Raw genomic sequence first — 14112 nt, forward strand, 5'->3', positions numbered from 1 at the left:
AGGGTTATTGTGAATAATCATTGCAGCCCCAACATGATGAGCATAAACTAGGCATTATAGCATGTATTGATTTATTATGGTGATTTATCGACAAGGATAGTGGAAAGAAATAATTTTCAATTCTACAGTCATTCTACATCATTCTACTTTCATGATGTCAGGACACTTCAAAACACTGATATACCTTGGAAATATTATCATGGTCATGCAATTTTCTACATTGCATTGTTGAAAACACAGCAAACAACTTAAGAACAGCAAAGCCTCACAATGAGAACCATGTTTATTTAAGGTAAGTTCATTGGCCAGAATCCTCGGGCGAGCACCATGCACTTCTTCAAATGCTGATGTGAAATCCTTTACATCCAGTTGAAGGGGCAGATATCTCATCTGAAAGATGGCACGTTAAGCAGTGTAGAAAGACCTCAGTACTGCACTTGCTTTGTGTTCCAAACCCTGGAATAGGACTTTGATTCCAAAGCATCAGTGCTATTACTGACACTTGGGTGCCATCACAAATATCTCATTATATCTGAGTTAAAGGCATGTTCATGCATTTATTATAACTTTTGTTATGAAGAGGGTCATTCATTTGTGGGGCTGTTGCTGGATTATTCCCATGATTAACAGTACAATTATTAATTTATGAGTTTATAGACCATGTGCCTATTATAGCTAAAGAGAGCCAAGTAACATTATAGACACAAAAAGTTGGAGTAACTCAGCGGGACAGGCAGCATCTCTGGAGAAAAGGAATGGGTGACGTTTTGGGACAAGACCCTTCTTCAGACTGGTTAGGGATAAGGGAAATGAGAGATATACTGTAGATGGTAATGTGGAGAGATAAAGAACAATGAATGAAAGATATGCAAAAAAGTAACGATGATAAAGGAATCAGGCCATTGTAAGCTGCTGTTGGGTGAGAATGAGAAGTTAGTGCGACTTGGGTAGGGGAGGGATAGATAGAGAGGGAATGCCGGGGCTCCCTGAAGTGAGAGAAATCAATATTCATACCACTGGGCTGTAAGCTGCCCAAGCGAAACAAGAGACGCTGTTCCTTCAATTTGCATTTAGCTTCTCTCTGACAATGGAGGAGACCGAGGACAGAAAGGTCTGTGTAGGAATGGGAAGGATAATTAAAGCTTCCAGCAACTGGGAGATCAGGTTGGTTCATGCGGGCTGAGCGAAGGTGTTCCGCGAGACGATCGTCCAGTCTGCATTTGGTCTCGCCGATGTATAAGAGTCCACAACTTGAACAACGGATACAGTAGATGAGGTTGCAGCAGGTGCAAGTGAACTTCTGCCTAACCTGAAAAGACTGTCGGGGTCCCTGGACAGAGTCGAGGGAGGAGGTATGGCGACAGGTGTTTCAACATTATGATTGATTCAGAATTTTTCATATTTCAATCAAACATCTATTTTACAATTTGTTGTTGCAGAATAAATATTTGATATTTTCAAATGAAATTTTGTAATCAGCCACGTGATTCCCTTCTTCAGCCTTATTAGTTTATTTCCTGCTCTCTTTTATTCTGTTTTTCCTAGCTAAACAATTCTTCTTCATTTTCTTTTTATTCCAGTTCCATACATCCCAACAGTTCCTCCTTATTCAAGTTCCTCCTCACGCAGTTTTAATACTTTATTTCCACTTTCACCTGGGTCTCTTCATTTGTTATTCATTTTCCAGCAGAAGGCAATATTCTGGGTTAATTACTACCACTCTAATCCCAGTGTCTGAGGATGAAAGGCATTCAAGGCAGGATTGAGGGAGATAATGCTTTCAGAAATGCAACCTTCAGAGCGTAAAATTAAAGGTCATTGACATAAATCCCAAGAACAGGGGAATCTTTCAGTTTGTGGAGTGAAACTTAAATCCCCATTGGATTCACAGAACACAGTGCTAAATGTTGAAGCAACTTTCTCTCTTAATACATATAATCCAAAATATTATGAAAGTAAGAATATAACATCAGATTTAAAACCATCACTGCTGGAATATGTTCAGCTCCTTTAGCTTGTTCCATCATTCACTTTGATCATGGCTAATCTAAAATTTAGGTCAATCTACAGTACCTGAATTGGTTCCATATCCTTCCAAAATCTAATGATCCACAGGAGAGGAGACAGAATTCCAAAATGTTACTGCAAATTGTGTGGAAAATAATTTCCTGTATTTCCCTAAACTGTTGGATAGCTCCAAAAATTCAGCCCACTTCACTCATGATTTTTCCACCTAATAGTTGCTCCACACCCATGCTCTAAATGTTAGTATTTTAAATAGATCATATCACCCATTCCATTCAGCACTGGAGGAATACAAGCCAAGTGAATTTAAAAAAAGCAGCAACTGTAAAACATTACAGCAACTGTAAAACATATACTGGTCAAATTACTACCCATGCCACACATAATAATAATAATAATAATAATAATAATAATAATAATAATAATAATAATAATAATAATATATTTTATTGTCATTGCACATCAGTGCAACGAGATTTAGTATGCAGCTTCCAACCGATGTAAAAGAAAAGTAAAATAAATAAATAAGCTGTGTGACGTGACCATCCGAGGGAGACAGTCCAGGGGGGATGGGGGGCACTCAGCAGGGCCGGTTCAGAGCCGCTATAGCTCTGGGAATAAAGCTGTTTCTGAGTCTGGAGGTTCAGGCGTAGAAGGCCTTGTAACGTCTGCCGGAGGGAAGTAGTTCGAACAGTCCATTACAAGGGTGTGAGGAGTCTTTATGGATGCTGACGGCCTTCCTGAGGCACCGTGTGTGGTAGATGCCCTCCAAGGCTGGTAGCTGTGTCCCAATAATCCTCTGCGCTCTGTGGACGACGCGCTGAAGAGCTCTCCTCTCCGCCTCCGTGCAGCTGAGATACCACACAGAGATGCCATACGTTAATATGCTCTCTGTGGTGCAGCGGTAGAACGTTGTCAGCGTTGTCAGCGATCCTAACTTCCCAGCTGTGGCACTATTGGAAATGTATTATTATATACATATGAAGACAAATAATCATAAATATATTATGATTTCAGAAAACATTCTCTTCAGATGATCCAGACAAAAGTGACCATAAACCATTTGTGATATTCACTTATAGTATATAACATGATTTGAGTCCCTTGATATTGGTTATTATAACACCAAAAACAATAAAATGAAGACAATTTCCAAATCATGATAATAATTGTCACCAGTAAAAAAATGTCTACAATGTATTGTTGGGTGTTCCTTAATAATATTCTTATTTGGCCATTTAACAAATTTGGCTTGGTGAAATTCTGCTCTACCTGATCACCCTATTGCTCTGTTTCACAATAAATTCACCCTTTGTGCAGCCCGCCATGAAACGTTTGAAAGACCTGAACCTTTAATATATCCACACCTGCTGGCATGTGACTCTATTTTCACAAATGTATATGAATTAGGTTGGGTTAGAATCCGTTTAAAATACGACATCAATTCCAGATTCACCAGGTCTTCGTGGGACAGCCTGGAAATAAAATTATGAATGCCTTTTCATATGGAAACAGCACATGCAGAGTTTGCATAGTTTAGCATTATCTATTTCGGAGTATACCCGTTGTGTTGCCTAGTGTTAAGGTGTTTTAATAAAACAGAAATAAAATTAATGATTGAGTGTGTCGGGAATGGAGAGAGCGAGAGAGATGGAGAGGAAAAGGTTTGAGACGATACCAGGGTTGACAGCGGCCCGGCCCGGCGGGAGGGAGGGGAGGGGAGGGGAGGGGACGGGGCGAGTGGAGGCGCCATATTGGCGAGCGGGACGTGCAGTGCCGGGAGGAGGGAGGGAGGAGCTCCGGCAGCAAACAGCCGGTCGGGGGCTGCCCGGGCGCAGTTTGATCCTTGAATATAGCGGTGGATCTTGCAGGGCAGCGGCGGGTCGGGTCGGGTCGGGTCAGGTCGGAGCCGGCCGCTCGGCTATGAAAGGAGTGCCCCAAGCCTGCGCCGCCGCCGCCATGCAGGAGACATTCGGCTGCGCCGTCACTAATCGCTTCAACCACCTGCTGGACGATGAGTCCGACCCGTTCGACATCCTGCGGGAAGCCGAGGAGAAGAAGCAGCGCAAGAAGAAGGAAGACGGCGGCGGCGGCGGCCGGAGGAGCAGAGCCGGAGCTGCAGCCGGCGGTGGAGGAGGAGGTGGTGGTGGTGGTGGAGCCGCCATCTCGTCGCCTTCCTCCGGCGGCCCGGCCTCGGCTCCTGGTGTCGGGGCCTCTGCCAGCGCCGCCAAAGCGGGCAGGAGGGAGTCGCAGAAGGCCCGGAAGATCTCGACCGGCGGCGAGGCCGGGTTCGGGTCCGCGGCTACTTCCACCGGCGCCGGCGGCATCAGGCGCGGCGGTGGCGGCGGCGGCGGCGAGACCGTGTCGGTGGGCGGCGGACAGCGGAGAGAAGGTCTGTCGGGGAAGGATGGGTGGTCCATGGCCCCTGGGGTGGGTGGGTGGATGGAAGGGAGGGTTGGTTGGTTGGGGGTGGGGGGGAAGAGGGATGAAGGGGATCCTTGTGCCCCAGGGAGTAGCTGCGGGAGGGGTGATCCTGCTAATGCCCTGGTTGGAGGGTGGGCAGGGATGGCCTGGGTCTTGGTGGGATTTGCTGAGGAAGGAGCTGTGTGTGGCCTCTTTTGCTGGACTGTGTTATGGAGAGATTGTGGAAAACTTGGGATGGGAACTGGCAAGCAGGTGTCTCTTTGTTTACATATTTAAACAATATCGTGGCCGGATGAAATGCAGCATATTTGAGCGAGGCATCGGACTGTTGTTGCTAAGTCTGCAACATTGGATCATTTTGGAGAATTGAGCTTCAGAGCATGTCAGTGGCGCTGATAAGTATTTCATGTAACACAATAGGCGAAAGGAGATTCCCATGGGATACCACAAAATATCTTGTGTTGTGGGGATCCGCTGTCTCTCTCCATGATGTGAAATCACGAAAAAAATTAGGTGCTGGAAGTCGGGAATAAAAACGGAAACATTGGAAACGTTTAGCAGGTCTGACTGCGTCTGTGGAAAGTGAAACGACTGAACGTTTCAGATCCCAAGACCCTTTGTTGGAACTATTTTCTGTCACATTATGATCTCTGGTTATCAAACTGAAGAAACAAAAGGATATTTAAATTCTAGTTGTGTGATGTTGCCCAATTAAATGTAGTTTAATTCCTTTATATCAATTTTAGGAAAAACGGACATCTGGGCAAATATTTTAATGTTGAAAAGTAAATGTATCACACTTTTTGCTGAATTGAGTGTACTCTTGTCTCACGGAAAACATTGACAAACTGTGAGCAGGTTAATAGGGCAACTAAGCACATGGCAAATTAGGGTAAAAAGGCTCCCTCTTCAAAATCTGCCGAATCACATTCATCGTGTGGGTCACTTATGTAGTTTCTTTTAAAAGAGCTCGATTGAGGAAATAATACTCGTAATAAACTACGTGGGGAATGGTTGGTTGTCACCGAGAAACTTGGTAACAGAGCAGTGATCCACACATTTATTTAAAAAAAATGTAACAATCAAGTGTAGTCTTGTTTTTGCTAGTTTGAAAAGAATATCAATAATTTAACAATTCTACTGGAGGCTTATTGGTGATTCACCCAGACTTCCATTTAACGTCTTTTAAAAAGATTTGGTGAGAAACAGTCTTTTAAAATCAAGAGACATTTGACTAATCACCCCCAAAATATCTACTCCCTTTCTCCTGAATATTTCTGATTTGCAGCAGCATGTGTCCACAAAATAGTCCAAACTGCTAAGTCAGCAAAGCTATTTAATCTGAGCACGTTTTTAACCTACGTGCTCAGCATTTTACTGAAGAGTTGATCATGGAGCGTATAACTGTCAACCGTAGTCTTGTGGTGGGGTGAAGATTCCTGAACAAATTCACTTGCGTGCCTACGTAATTGGGATGTAAACTATCAAGAAAGCTCCCACGTGTGTATTGTACTGAATGGCCTAAGAGACAACTTTCAAAGCCATCAGAATCTTGTGCCTGCTTTGAGTAATTATATGCTGATGTGGGAGACCATGAGAAATGAAGGATTTTTGCTGACATTCATTTGATCCATTACTAAGGCCTAGTTAATAAGTTTACAGATGACACTTAAATATGTGGTATTATAGACAGTGAAGAAGGTTATCCGGAACTACAGGGATCTTAATCAGCTGGGGAAGTGGGCTGAGAAATGGCAAATGGGGTTTAATTCAAGTGTGAGGTTTGGCATTTTAGGAAGTCAAAACAGAGTAGGGCGTTCACAGTGAATGGTAGAGCCCCAGGGAATGTTATAGCACAGGGAGACCTTGGAATACATGTACAGAGTTCCCGGAAAGTGATGTCACGGGTAGATAGGTGGTGAGGTGTCTTTTTTTGCATGCTGAACTTCATCGGGGCATTATGCTGCAGTTGTACAAGACATTGCGAAGGCTGCATTTGGAGTATTGTGTTCAATTTTTCTCAAAATGCTGGAAACATGCTAATAGGGTGTAAAGAATACAAGAAAAGACTTGAGGATGTTGCTCAGATGACAGTTATAAGGAGAGGTTGGGCAGGTTAGGACTTTATTCCTTGGAGTGTAGGAGACTAGGGGTGATCTTTCGAGGAGTATAAAATCATGAGGGCAAAGATAAGGTGCACACTGTTTCCCCCAGGGTTGGAGAATGAAGAACATATGGGTTTACGGTATGAGGGGAAAGATAGAAGTCTGAGGAGCAACCTTTTCACACAGTGGGTGGCACATGTGGCAGAGGTGGGTATTATTGCCACATTAAAAAAAACACTAGGACACAGTGATGGATAAGAAAGATTTGGAGCGATATGGGTCATATGTAGGCAAGTGGTACAAGCTCAGTTCAGCAATTCGGTTGCAATGGATGAGTTGTGTTGAGAAGCTTGTTTCCATGCCATTTGACTAATTTGCACATAAACTAAAAATGGAGAATATTCTCAGCTGGTTGGGCAGCATCTCAGGTGTTAGAAAGTAAATTAATGATCTTCCATCAGGCAACATTCAGAAAGGTAAATTTGTATGAAGTTACATTGAGGACATGGAAAATTAATAATTGTTGTCACCTGCTACCTGCTTTTGTACAGAGCATTTCCTTTAAAACATTTCATCTATCGGTACCAATTTCTATGCTGCTATTTCTTCTCTTCCAATGCCCCTTTCCACACCATTGATTACAGTTTTTATCTCTCTGTCAACTGTGGTTTCCCTCTACTGCATTTGTTAGTGTCTGTAACCACATTTGTTCCATTTCCTGTACTCTTAGTACCAATCCTCCCATCAGAATAAGGATAAGGTACCCCTTGTCCATGCCTTTCACTCAACTTGCCTCCACATTCAAAGTATCATCCTTTGTAAATTCTGATATCTGGTGATCTCACCCCTTGTCTCAAAATTCTTTCAACATCAGATCTTTTCTCTTTGCAATGCTCTGGTCTCCACCAATATCTTGTCCCTTTTCAAAACTTCCTTCCGCTCAAATGCCAAATCTGCTGGGTTACCTCCTTCCTGCCCCCTATTTGTTTATTCCTCTGAAAGAGGAGGACATGCCCAGCCTGTTCTGCAGGGTATGTCTTCCTGCTCTGCATTTCACAACTTGTGAAAGTTTGTATTTGAGGCGCATCTGATAATCATGAATGGCATTTGAGAGAAAATACAAAGGAGCTGAGGACAAGAATATCCCTTATATACACATGTACTTTTGTGAACTGCTTTGGCTGATGGTGAGCTTTATTTGAATTTTATGTGACTAGACCAAGTGGGACCCGTTGGGTCCCGTCCCCCAATGTGGAGGGGGGGGGGGGAGGGGGCCACGGCGTTGTCACACAGGAGGGCTGGTCCCCAACGCAATATTCCACCATTCACCCATAGGCGTAGCTCATTTCTCCTCATCCCCCAGCGCTCCCTCCACTTCCTCTTCACCCTCCCTCTTCAATTCCTAGAGATGGAGAGGTGGTAGAGATGGAGGGAGAGGGGGAGGGGGGCAGAGAGGGAGGGGGGGGGGGGCAGAGAGGGGAGGGGTAGAAATGGAGAGGGAGGGTAGAGGGGGCAGAGTGGGAGAGGGGCAGAGAGGGAGGGGGGTAGAGTTGGGGGCGGGAGGGAGAGGAAAGGGGGTAGAGAGGGAGGGTGTGAGGGTAGATAGGGAGTGGTCATCTCCCTCCTGCATCTCCCCCCCCCCCCCCCATCTCCCTCTACCACCTCACTCCCTACCCCCCCATCTCCCTCATTTCCCTCATCCTCCTCCCCTCATTCACAGTCCCTGCCACCAGACCCCGGACCTACCCAGGTCGTAGAGCAGCGCCAGGGCCTGGAACTTGGCCTGGTTCTCGTACTTGGCCCGGCCCTGACTTGGTTTCAGAGGCAGCTGTTTTTTCGGCCCTGGGCTCGGCTCTCACTCCAGCTTGAGCACCAGGCTCGGCTCCAGCCAGGGCCACCGGCACCACCCTCGCCACCAGGTGCCAGGCGTCGGCAGTCACGGCGCCATCCCAAGCCCCGGGCTCGGCTCTCACTCCAGCTCTAGCCCCACCCTCGGCGTTGGGCGCTGGCAGCGGCCGACACATGAGTGCGTTGGAGTGCCCCCCCCACTGAATGTCCCGTCCTGCTTTGCAAGTGCATTGTGACGTCACTCGGGTGCGCTGGAGTGCCCCTCACTCCCGGAGTGTCCCGTCCTGCCTTGCGAGTCGATTGTGACGTCACTCGGGTTTTTTTCCCGAAATGGGTGAGTTTTCTGGCTTTTTAAAAAACTTTAAAGGATTAAAAAGTGCTGAAATATAGGTGGGAATGCAACTGGAAGATGAAACAGGAAATTAGAAATTGACACACAGACAGCCACAAACAAGATGAAGAATTTTAGTAATAGTATAGATAGATGAACCTGAATCTGAGTTTATAGGGAAACTTGCCCCTTGAATGGAGCCACCTGAAGCCTACATGGTTAACAAATAATGTAACTGTGAAAAATTGACTTTATCACACTTGTATGTTTTCCTTTAATCATATCACCCTATGCCTTGCTTTTATTTAGCCTTCCAACCTGTGTTAACCTCTCCACCACCCACTCCCCCACCTCACCCCCCCCTCCCCCCTGTCTGCCCCCCTCTCCCCCCACTTCCCCCTCTCCCCCCACCAGCCCTGAGTGACTGAGCTGCCAGCCCACCAGGCCTGAGTGACTGAGCTGCCAGTCGATACTAGCCCTCTGGAAACCAGTCCCTTTGGCCCACAACACCCATACTAATGCTCCGGAAAGCCCCCCCCCCCCCCCCCCCCCACTGGCCACCAATATTGGAATTGGTGGAGAGGTGGAATATTGCGTTGGGGGACCAGCCCTCCCATGGAACATGGGTCCTACTTAGTCTAGTATATTACTAAAATTCTCTGTTTGTACGTGTGTGAGTGCATGAGGATTCAAAACTCTGTCAAAACGATACACGAAAGCACTACATTTTTTGGCCCATCTTATTCACCATTGTCCTGGGATGTAAAAGATACAAGTTTCGTTCGGATTGATGTTATATTTTACGTTATTAACATTTTAAACTTTACGATAGCCACTTTTTAACACTTTTCCACTTGTCCTGCCCGTCAGACGTGTCACAATGACATCACAATGGGATCCCGAATCTCATTTACAAAAAAAAAATCAGTTTTAATTGTACTTCCGTTTTCATTAACAGCTTACATTGCGTTTAGGTTTTTTAAAGGAAAAAGCGATTTTCATTGTGGGGTGGTGGGAAGGAGTGACTGCGGATTTAAAAATAACTGGAAGTCTCCCTGCGTGTGCGCAGTGGGGCCCAGTATCCTCGTGTGCGGGATTTGAAATGACCCCGGTGCTGAGGCCGGGGTGAGGTCTAGGGGGCAACGGCGCTGCTCCTCCAGGCCTGCAGGGAGGGTGTGGAGTGGGACTCGGGACAAGGACTAGGTCACAGAATCGGCCTCTCACTCCCCCTCACGTGGCTCCAGACCGCTCGGCCCGTTCCCCCCCCTACAACCCCCCGCCTCAACTACAATTTCATCATCGACGTGGTGGAGCAAATGGGGCCTGCAGTGGTTTACATCGAGATCCTGGGGAGGTGAGGGAGATGGGGGGATTGAGGGAGAGGAGGGGGTAAGGCGGGGAGAGAGATTATCGAGGGAGGGTGAAGAGGAGGGGTAGAGGATGAGGAATGGAGGAGGATAGGGGTAGGAAGAGGGATGGCGAGGTAATAGGGGAGGGAGGGGCTAAGGGGAGGGGAGGAAGCAAAGGAGGGTTGGTGGAGGGTGGGGAGAGGAAAGATAATGGAGGAGGGGAATAGGGGACTGAAGAAGGAGAGTGAGATGCGTTCACATTGATTTTATATTTTACAAGTTATTGCCATTTTAAACTTTAAAAACGTCAGCTGCGCCTGAACAGTTGGGGGCTATGGGTGAGTGGTGGAATATTGCATTGGGGGAACGGGACCCAACGGGTCAGCAATTGGTCTAGTATATATTTTACTATCACTCTCATCTTGTTTGTTTCCATGTGCGTGATATTCCGAAACCCCGCCAAAACGGTACACGATAGCGCTACAATTTTTGTCCCACTTTACTCACCATTGTCCTGGGATGTAAAAGAAACAAGTTTCATTTGGATTGATGTTATATTTTATGTTATTGACATTACGTTAAAGCTCAATTTTTATCAAATTCTGTTTTCATTGACAGCTAACATTGTGTTTATGTTATTTTAACGAAAAATTGCGATTTTCACTGTGGGAGGTGAGATAGGAGGGATGTTTCATTAAAAAAACAGCGGTTTTATTGTGGGGATGGGGGAGGTGAGGAGTGGGGGATAGAGGGAGAGGAGGGTGGTAGGGAAGGGATAGGGATAATGGAGGGAGTAACTGAGGGTAGGGGAAAGGAGAGGGAGGGAGAGGCGAGGGAGGCAGTGGGGGGGGGGCGGGAGGAGGAGAAGGTAAATAAGAGGGTGAGTGAAGAGGAGGGGGAGGGAATGCTGGGAGATGAGGGGGAATGGAGAAGGATAGGGGTAGGAAGAGGGATGATTGCTGTGACTCGTGTCACAACGGAGATCTCTGGTGCCAATGGGAACCCCTCAGCCGCGCCTGTGCAGTTAGGGGCTATGGGTCAGTGGTGGATTATTGCCTTGGGGAACGGGCCCCAAAAGGTCCGCACCTGGTCTAGTTTATTATTATTATCATTATTATTCTACTATTGGATGGATTCTTGGGCTGGCAGCTCAGTCACTGAAGCCTGATGTGCTGGCAGCTCATTCATGGCTGGTGGGCTGGCAGTTGACTCACGTTTATTCCTTGAAATTCCATTTCAAGCAGGGTGCAAGGCCACCAAATTCAAATGCAGTTTCCTACCATTTCAAGCAGGGTGCAAGGCCACCAAATTCAAATGCAATTTCATACCATTTCAAGCAGGGTGAAACCACCATAAAAACACCACATAAACACCACACTCACAATTCAGTAGATTCACAGCTCAGACAGAGTCGTGACCTCTCCCTCCCCTATCTTGCAGAGACTGAGCCACACCCACGCTTCCGGGTTTTATAATCCCCCTCCCACCGGAAGGGGTGTGGCTTTCATGGCGTGATTGACAGGAGAGAGATTCGCAACATTTTTTTAAACACTAATAATACTTTTATTTTTAATTGATGGGAAGAATCCTCTGCACCTGATGAGCGGAGGGGGACTGAGTAAGATGGTCAAAAATCACAGCCGTAAGTGGTAGCGTTTTATCTAAAATCAATATAAAGTACAAACAGGAAGTTGTCAAGTTACCACCACCATCAACCATTTGCAGTGCAGCATTTCAAAGCAATTACCACCACCAACAACCATTTGAAGTGCAGCATTTCAAAGCAGTTACCACCACCAACAACCATTTGCAGTGCAGCATTTCAAAGCAACCACATTTTCATTTTCAAACCACATTAAGGGCACTCACAGTTGAGTAGACATGTGCTCAGTGTTATTCACAGCTCAGAGCGACGTGACCCTCTCGCTTTCTCCATCTTGCAGGTGTCTTGCGGGTTTTATAGTTCCTCCCCCCTCCCAGCAAGGGCAGCAGAGAGAATGTTAACATTTTTTAAACATTAATAACTCTTTTATTTTTAATCAATGGGAAAAATCCTCTTGTCCTGCGCAGCGGAGGGGGACTGAGTAAGATGGCCAAAAATCACAGCCGTAAGTGGCAACGTTTTTTCAAACAGAAACAGAAAAACAGGAAGTGGTCAAGATCTTACTTTTAGTAATATAGATATATATATAGATATGTATTCGAAATTAGCAGTTGCCCGGGTGCCATTGACCACCCAAAGTGCCGCCAGGCAACCTAAACGGCGACTCATTTTGCACGGCTTGGCATGCAGATACTGGTTTTTACCGATAGACAAAAAACTGGAGTAACTCCACGGGTCAGGCAGCATCTCTGGAGAATAGGAACGTGACGTTTTGTGTCGGCGACGGCTGTATTGCGGGGCAAAGATACTAGGTGCAGGGTGACGAAGGGTCGGAGCGAATCACAGGCCCCAAACAGCGGCAACAGCGGCTCCACCGCCTCCTCCTCCCGCACCCCGCCCGGCGGAAGGAGGCCTCCCTCTCCCTCCCCCCCTCCCTCCTCCCGGCCTCGGCGTGCGAAAGGGGTTGTTTTGAAAGCGCCGTTGGTGGACTTGCAAGCAGCGGCCGCTATCGCTATAGCCGTTGGCTGCTTGCAAATCCGCCAACGGCGCTTTGAAGGAGGACTCACTGGTGCACCTTGCGAGTCGGTGTATGGTTGGAAGCTGGGGGTCTAAATGATTTTGGAGGCGGTGGGAGCTGGGGATGGGTCGGCAGATCATTCCATTCACCTTCAGTTTATATTTTATATTTGTGTTATTTAAGTTTCTGGCACTCCATGGTGCTTTAGAGACACGGGAGGTGTATAGTTGTTTCATTATCACGTGTCCTCTGTTGGTCCAGAAAAATGGTTAACCCAGAAAGGTTCTTGAACCGAGGGTGCCAGAAAATCAGTGTTCAACTTGTAGCACAAATAGGTGCTGTATGCATTTATTCCAAGCCATTCTTGTTAGTACCACAAATTACAAATCAAAAGCTAGTGGATTAATCAGATTGATTGCATTTGGATTTAACCTGGTTGTACTTTTTTTTCCAGAAGAGTAGGTTTGAAAACTTTTAATAATTCTATCTTCACTAGATTTAAAGGATAAGCTAGCTGAATTTTAATGTAAAGAAAAAATACTGGCATGGTCTAATAAGATTTTTGATCACTGGATAATTATAGCATAGGAGGAGATTATTCATCCCATTGTACAAGGCTGGCTCTTTACCAGAGTAACTTTCTATTTCCACATTCTGGCCTTTTCTCCTCAGCCATGGAAACTTTTCTTCACCACTTATTTATCCAGTCCTCTCTTTATGGCGGCAATGGAAACTACATCCTTGGCATCTGCAGACAGTGTGTACGTGTGTTGAAGACTCTCTCCGTCTCTTAGTTATTGTCCTCATTTATAAATGTGATCTTGTGTCCTCTACCACTTCATCAAAGGGAACGGCCAGCTGTTATCTACTCTGTCTAGACCCCTCATCATTTTATATAACATCATAACTTTCCTTTGTTGTCTCTAAGGAAAAGTGTCCCAGGCTCTCTTGTTGGGACTTTTGGAAATGTAGTCCATCATTCCATACCATAATTGCAAATCTTCTAACCTCTTCACATCCTCCTATAACATGACTGGGATTGAATACAATTCACCATTATGTTACTTGGCTAGCTTCTCATCCATGCTATCATTGTCCCTTTTATGCCATGTGCTTCAGCTTTGCTGTGGATCTTATCAAGAGCCTTCAGGGCGTCCATAACAAGAGATTATGATATGGCTGAATTATGTTAAAAAAAAGTCTACCTTACACTTTTTTAAAATCGTAATTCAGCCTTATCAGTTATCAAACCTTGGGATTGGACCTTGTATATATGGTAAAGTTGTGGAACAGGACTGCAAATATATCTTTTTTGTTTAGAACAGACTATTTTGAATATATGAAAATCAGAATTGGATATCTGAAACATGAAAACAAAACATAATCAGTGGAAAGAGAAACTGTCCTTC

General features: G+C 45.7%; 1 protein-coding gene across 2 annotated transcripts in view; it reads left to right on the forward strand.

Annotated features, from left to right (window-relative positions):
- Positions 1 to 3777: 3777 nt before the first annotated feature.
- Positions 3778 to 14112, forward strand: part of habp4 (hyaluronan binding protein 4) — a 43071-nt gene continuing 32736 nt past the window's right edge. The window contains exon 1 of one of the 2 annotated variants that reach the window (XM_033017711.1): positions 3778 to 4417. In XM_033017711.1, coding sequence (XP_032873602.1) covers positions 3949 to 4417 — 469 coding nt within the window. In that variant the 5' untranslated portion in view covers positions 3778 to 3948. The remainder of the gene's footprint in view (positions 4418 to 14112) is intronic. The other variant, XM_033017712.1, reaches the window with a different exon arrangement.

This window comes from Amblyraja radiata, chromosome 3 (genome assembly GCF_010909765.2).
Source record: "Amblyraja radiata isolate CabotCenter1 chromosome 3, sAmbRad1.1.pri, whole genome shotgun sequence".
Classification (NCBI taxonomy): domain Eukaryota; kingdom Metazoa; phylum Chordata; class Chondrichthyes; order Rajiformes; family Rajidae; genus Amblyraja; species Amblyraja radiata.